Here is a 6667-nt window from a genome sequence, read left to right as displayed (position 1 = left end):
CACCTGCCGAGGCCGCGCGGCTCGGACGCCTGGAGCCCGGGCTAGGCGGACACGCGCGGCAGCCAGCACTCGTCCTGGTCCCGCCGCGGCAGCCGCACGCCCCGGGCCCGCCCTCACCGGCAGCCTGTACCTGGGCCCGCCAGGCGGGGAGCGCGCAACTGCACACCGCACAAGAGGCGAACAGAACACCTAGTTCAGAGACGCTTCCCGTCGCCGCCGGGCGCAACTGCGCTTGCGCGCCGAAGAGCCGACGGGTTTCCCTGGCTGAACCGCAGCGTTTGTCCCTCCGGACTTCATTTCCCAGACGTCGCCGCGGCACCACCACTTACGGTGTCCGAGAGGCAACCACAGCCCCGAGAGCGGAGAACGCGGTCGGGCTGTGGAGTTGGAGAAGGCTGAAGCCGAGTCACTCCAGCTACTCTCCGCTAAACCACTCATTATATTCGTAGTTACAATGACAACAATAGTAAGACGGAAAAGTGAGTATGAATTTTTAAATGTGGAAGACTAGCTGCCGCTGATTATTCACAGGTGATGAGAGAACTATTACAGTCCATTCCGCAATTTTAATAAAAAAGGAATTATGTCTAAATTTTGTAATCTTGGCTGGGCGCGGTGGCTCATGCCTGTAATCCCAGTCCTTTGGGAGGCCGAGGTGGGCGGATCGCGAGGTCAAGATGGATCGAGAGCATCTTGGCCAACATGGTGCAACCCCGTTTCTACTAAAATACAAAAAATTGGCCGGGCGTGATGGCGGGTACCTGTAGTCCCAGCTACTCGGGAGACCGAGGCAGGAGAATGGCGTGAATCCGGGAGGCGGAGATTGCGGTGAGCTGAGATCGCGCCACTCACTCCAGCCTGGGCGACAGAGCGAGACTCCGTCTCAAATAAATAAATAAATAAATTTTTGTAATCTTTACATGTTTACTGGCACTCAGATAGAGTAAAACAAAAGCATAAACCCAGTATTTCCCTCTTCATGGCACTCACTTCTTTTGAAGTGACTTGTTTATTTTAGGGTTAAAATAAAGTGAAATAAATAAAGTGAAATAAAATAAAAGTGACTTCTTTAAAGTCACTTTTTGAAGTGATTTATTTTAGGATTAAAATAAAGCCCAACTCCCAGCGCTATCATCACAACTGCCTCCTCGATGACCGGCACTGTGCACACCCAATACCGTGCTCAGGAAGTGCTGATTTTTAAAATATCCAACATTAGGGTTTACAGAGACAAACCCAAACGCAAAGGGTACTTGAAGATAGAAAACGCAGAGATGGACTGAGAGATGTCAGGTAGATAGTATGAAAAAGAAATCTTGGATCGCAGTGTTACAATAATACAAGGATTATTTCACAGTAAAAATAATTAAATTGAACAAAATGGATGTTTTATATTGTTAAAAGATAATAATGCACATCACTAATCATTAGGGGAATGCAGATCAAACATCCACTGGGATTTCACACTCATTAGGATGGCTATCATAAAATTTGGGAAAAAAGAAAACCAAGAAACAATCCTTGTGCATTAATGGTGGGAATATAAAATGGTACCGCTGCGCTGGAAAACGGTATGGCAGTTCCTCAAAAAAAATTAAATATAGAATTAACACATGGGCTATTCCACTTCTGGATCATATGTTATTTTTGTATTTAATTATTATTTTAAAATAATAGTAATAAAGGTGTAACAGTTATAGACTATTATTGGCAAAACAACATAGCATTGAGATTTACAAAATAAAAGGTGGCAGACTAAGTACCCATGATTACCTCCCTTTTTCTCTTCATATTCCTCAAAGTAACCCCAAACATATATAATTTTCAAAGGAGCAAATCTCATGCAACTCTAGAAAAATACCATCAGAACACCAGAAATTGAGAAAAATATTTGGAAGACATGCAGGAGATATGTGCTCTGATATCCAAAATCTAATAAAAAGATTCAGAAGAAGAAAGCAGAGAAAATGGGGGGTGGGGGTGGGGAATAATAACACATAGATTACATAAAGAGATAGTGATAGAGATATAGCAGAAAACACATTCAAGCTGAGGGAGGCCTGAGTCTTCAGAGTAAATAAAATGTAAGGTGTTTGGCATAATGAATGAGCTAGGGTAGGGATGGCCCATAAAAAATACATCCCCGATGAAATATTAGAACTCTGAGGATAAACAGAAACCCCTAAAAGTGACCAGAAAAGATGGAATAAAAGGTTGGCGTGTGTTATTTGCTACAAGTCATAGAAGATGGAACTGCTCAAGTTGGCTGAAATGAATAAGGCATAGCAAGAAATCACTGGGGCAGACTCCAGCTACAGAAGAATCAGTGGTTCTGTGATGTCAGCAAAAACTAGGTTTTGGCTGGGCATGGTGGCTCAAGCCTGTAATCCCAGCTATTCAGGAGGCTGAGGCAGGGGAATTGCTTAAACCTGGGAGGTGGAGCTTGCAGTGAGCCAAGATCGCACCACTGCACTCCAGCCTGGGCCACAGAGCAAGACTCAGTCTCAAAAAAAAAAAAAGAAAAAGAAAAGAAAGAAAAAAGAAGAATCGAATGAAGTAAAACTTGCATGGATTACAAGAAACTGTAGTAAGTAAATCAACGAGTAAAACGTATCTGAATCAATATGATGGTTAAGGCATTTTGAAGGTAATTTAATAACAGGATGAAAAACCCAGATGATTACAAAAGAGAGTGACAATGAAGAAATAGAAGATATGATAGCATGCTAAGGTTCTTGTCTTATTCAAGAGAATAGACATAGATAAAAATTAATTTTAGATGTATTTTTTTATGTTTAAATATATATGTTAAATATAAGAAAGCACTGGACAAATAGAAATCTGATATATGACTTTGTAACCAGCCCTAGAGTAATCTTAAGCTACATTTTATATCCTTACTAATAGTAAAAGTTGTTTTTTTTTTTTGAGACAGAGTCTCTGTCACCCAGGCTGGAGTGCAGTGGCGCAATCTTGGCTCACTGCAACCTTCGCCTCCCTGGTTCAAGCAATTCTTCTGCCTCAGCCTCCCGAGTAACTGGGATTACAGTCACAAGCCACCATGCCCAGCTAATTTTTGTATTTTTAGTAGAGATGGGGTTTCACCATGTTGGCCAGGCTGGTCTCAAACTCCTGACTTCATGATCCGCCTGCCTCAGCCTCCCAAAGTGCTAGAATTACAGGCATAAGCCACTGCACCTGGCCAAAAATATTATATTGATAAATTCAAATGTGTATACATATTGCAGGATAAAGTAAATAAACAATTACATTAATGTCAATAGCCAAGATTTTCAGAGTAAGCAAGAAGAAATACAAATAAAATGTATTACTAGTCTCACTCTGTTGCCCAGCCTGGAGTGCAGTGGCCGGATCTCAGCTCACTGCAAGCTCCGCCTCCTGGGTTTACGCCATTCTCCTGCCTCAGCCTCCCGAGTAGCTGGGACTACAGGCGCCCGCTACCTCGCCCGGCTAGTTTTTTGTATTTTTTAGTAGAGACAGGGTTTCACTGTGTTAGCCAGGATGGTCTCAATCTTCTGACCTCATGATCCGCCCGTCTCGGCCTCCCAAAGTGCTGGGATTACACAGGCTTGAGCCACCGCGCCTGGCCTGGTTTTTGGTTCTTTCTAAAAAAAAAAAAAAAAAAAAAAAAAAAAAGTCCCTGTTCCTATTCACTGCAAAGCCTAGAAGGAATGACAATCCAATAGTAATTAGCTACCAAATGATGGTCTCTAGATTCGCATTTAACACAAAGGCTTATGATAAATTCAAGGCAGAGAAGGCCCAAGATAGGTATGGTGGCTGAAAGCAGGAAAGCTGTCATAAGAGACATGTCAAAAGGATACAGGAACCAAGCTCAAGGGTTTCTGTTGGGCAAAGATGGAAGAATTCATCACCAAAAAGAATAATAGCTACAATGGATTAAAATGTATCAAATGCCATAAAAATGTGTTTACTATTTCCCGCCAAGATAGAGTAAAAAAGACTGGAATGACTGTCCCACTTTATGCACACACTAACACTGCCACCAAGAGAAAACATGTAGCAAGAGACATCAGGCAATAAAGGACATTGGTTCCAGAGAGTCAAAAACAAATGAGGCAAGCCCTACTACTGTCCCATCATACTGCTTTGACAGAGTCTTCAAGTGAAAGCACAGAAAAGCCACTTGAAAATCCCACATGCATTCCCAATAAAGCCTTTCACCAAGCTAGAAATGCAAAAGAACTTGTCTACAAAACCCCATGCTGAGACTATCCCTTTTTTTTTTTTTTTTTTGAGACAGAGGCGTCTAGCTCTGTCGCCCAGGCTGGAGTGCGGTGGCACAATCTTGGCTCACCTCTACCTCCTGGGTTCAAGCGGTTCTCCTGCTTTAGCCTCCTGAATAGCTGGAAATACAGGCATGCGCCACCATGCCTGGTTAATTTTTTATTTGTTTATTTATTTATTGAGATGGAGTCTCACTCTGTTGCCCAGGCTGGAGTGCAGTGGCGCGATCTCGGCTCACTGCAAGCTCCGCCTCCCGGGTTCACGCCATTCTCCTGCCTCAGCCTCCCCAGTAGCTGTGACTACAGGCGCCGCCACCATGCCCAGCTAATTTTTGGATTTTTAGTAGAGACGGGGTTTCACCATGTTAGCCAAGATAGTCTCGGTCTCCTGACCTCGTGATCCGCCGGCCTTGGCCTCCCAGAGTACTGGGATTAGAGGCGTGAGCCACCGCACCTAACCTATTTTTTATTTATTTTTTTGAGATGGAGTTTCATTCTTGTTGCCCAGGCTGAAGTGCAGTGGTACAACCTTGGCTCACTGCAACCTCTACCTCCAGGTTCAAGCGATTCTCCTGTCTCAGCCTCTTGAGTAGCTGGGATTGCAGATGCCCGCCACTATGCCTAGCTAATTTTTGGTATTTTTAGTAGAGATGGGGTTTCGCCATGTTGGCCAGGCTGGTCTTGAACTACTGACCTTGTAATCTGCCTACCTTGGACTCCCAAAGTGCTGGGATTACAGGCATGAGCCACTGGGCCGGCCCATTAACACTATACTTAACAGCTAAAGCATGATTGCTAGCCAGGCACAGTGGCCTGTAATCCCAGCACTTTAGGAGGCTAAGGTGGGTGGATCACCTGAGGTCAGGAGTTCGAAACCAACCTGGCCAACATGGTGAAACCTCATCTCTACTAAAAATACAAAAATTAGCCAGGCATGGTGGTGCATGCATGTAGTCCCAGCTGCTCAGAAGGCTGAGGCAGGAGAATCGCTTGAACCCGGGAGGCGGCAGTTGCAGTGAGCAAAGATTGCACCACTGCATTCCAGCTTGGGCAACAGTGCGAGACTGTCTCAAGAAAGAAAAAGAAAGAAAGAATGATTGCTTTCCTCCTGAGATCAGTAACAAAGGTGGGAAATGTCTGCTCTTACCACTTCTATGCACCACTCCTAATGGAGGTTCAAGCCATTGGACTAAGGTTAAGAAAAGTATCCAAACTGGTAAGGAAAAAGTAAAACTACCTTCATTCACAACTTACATAATCTATGCAGAAAATCTGACAGAATCTCCAAAAGGCTCATAGAACTAAAAGTGAGTTTATCAAGATTGTAAGACACAATGTCAGTATTCAAAATCAGTGTGCTTCTTACTAGTAATGGGCAATCATAAATTGAAGTTTAAAAAGCAAACATTTACAATAGCATCAAAAATATGAAATACTTAAGGACAGACCTGACAAATATAAGCAAGTCCTAGTTACTGCAAACTATAAAATATTAATGAGAGAAAATGTTAAAACCCTAAATGGAGATACATACTTTGTTCAAGGGTAAATATTTTTAAGAATCAATACTAAGATGCTACTTCTCAGCCTAGGTAACATGGTGAAACCCTGTCTCTACAAAAAATGCAAAAATTAGCCAGGTGTGGTGGCTCACACCTATAGTCCCACCTACTCAGAAGGCTGAAGCGGGAGGATCACTTAAGCCTCAGAGATCAAGGTTACAGTGAGCCGTGACTGCGCCACTGCACTCCAGCCTGGGTGACAGACAAAAGACAAATTCGGCCAGGCGTGGTGGCTCATGCCTGTAATCCCAGCACTTTGGGAGGCCAAGGTGGGCAGATCACCTGAGGTCAGCAGTTTGAGACCAGCCTGACCAACGTGGTGAAACCCCGTCTTTACTAACAATACAAAAATTAGCTGGACATGGTGGTGGGCACCTGTAGTCCCAGCTACTCGGGATGCTGAGGCTGGAGAATTGCTTGAACCTGGGAGGCGGAAGTTGCAGTGATCCGAGATTGAGCCACTGCACTCCAGCCTGGGCGACAGAGTGAGATTTCGTCTCAAAAAAAAGAAAAAGACAAATTCCCAAGAGAAAACAACAGGCGTTTATTAACAAGTGCACTGCACGTACACATGAGAGAACTCAGTGATGGTCCCTCAAGGGGGTGTTTAGAACTTGAGCTTATACAGCTTCTTCAAAAAAGAACAATACATTTGTAGAGAAGTGGCGAGACAAAGGAAAAGGGCTTTAGGCTTCCAGGAGCAGCAAACTGTAAGAAGGTAAATATTTGGAGGAAATCAATGGAGTAAGGTTTGTCTGTGCAGATTGTAAACCAAAAAGTATCTGAGACAGGTCTCGATCAATTTAGAAGACAGAGCAAGACCCTGTCTCAAAAAAA

The 6667-nt window shown here is 43.8% G+C and overlaps 2 protein-coding genes across 2 annotated transcripts in view; one reads left to right on the top strand and one right to left on the bottom strand.

Moving 5' to 3' along the window:
* The window catches only part of ZNF879 (zinc finger protein 879), an 11491-nt gene extending 11209 nt beyond the window's left edge, over positions 1-282 (bottom strand). The window contains exon 1 of the mRNA XM_017888070.1: positions 131-282. The gene's annotated coding sequence lies outside the window, so the exon portion shown is untranslated. The remainder of the gene's footprint in view (positions 1-130) is intronic.
* Positions 1-6667, top strand: part of LOC108539303 (uncharacterized) — a 28953-nt gene that overhangs the window by 1200 nt on the left and 21086 nt on the right. The window contains 1 exon segment of the mRNA XM_017887894.1: positions 12-384. Coding sequence (XP_017743383.1) covers positions 12-384 — 373 coding nt within the window.

The sequence above is a fragment of the Rhinopithecus bieti genome, unplaced genomic scaffold (genome assembly GCF_001698545.2).
Source record: "Rhinopithecus bieti isolate Rb0 unplaced genomic scaffold, ASM169854v2 scaffold_1557, whole genome shotgun sequence".
NCBI classification, from domain to species: Eukaryota; Metazoa; Chordata; class Mammalia; order Primates; family Cercopithecidae; genus Rhinopithecus; species Rhinopithecus bieti.
The sequence above is the reverse complement of the archived record's forward strand: the minus strand, read 5'-3'. Positions and strand labels throughout refer to the sequence as shown.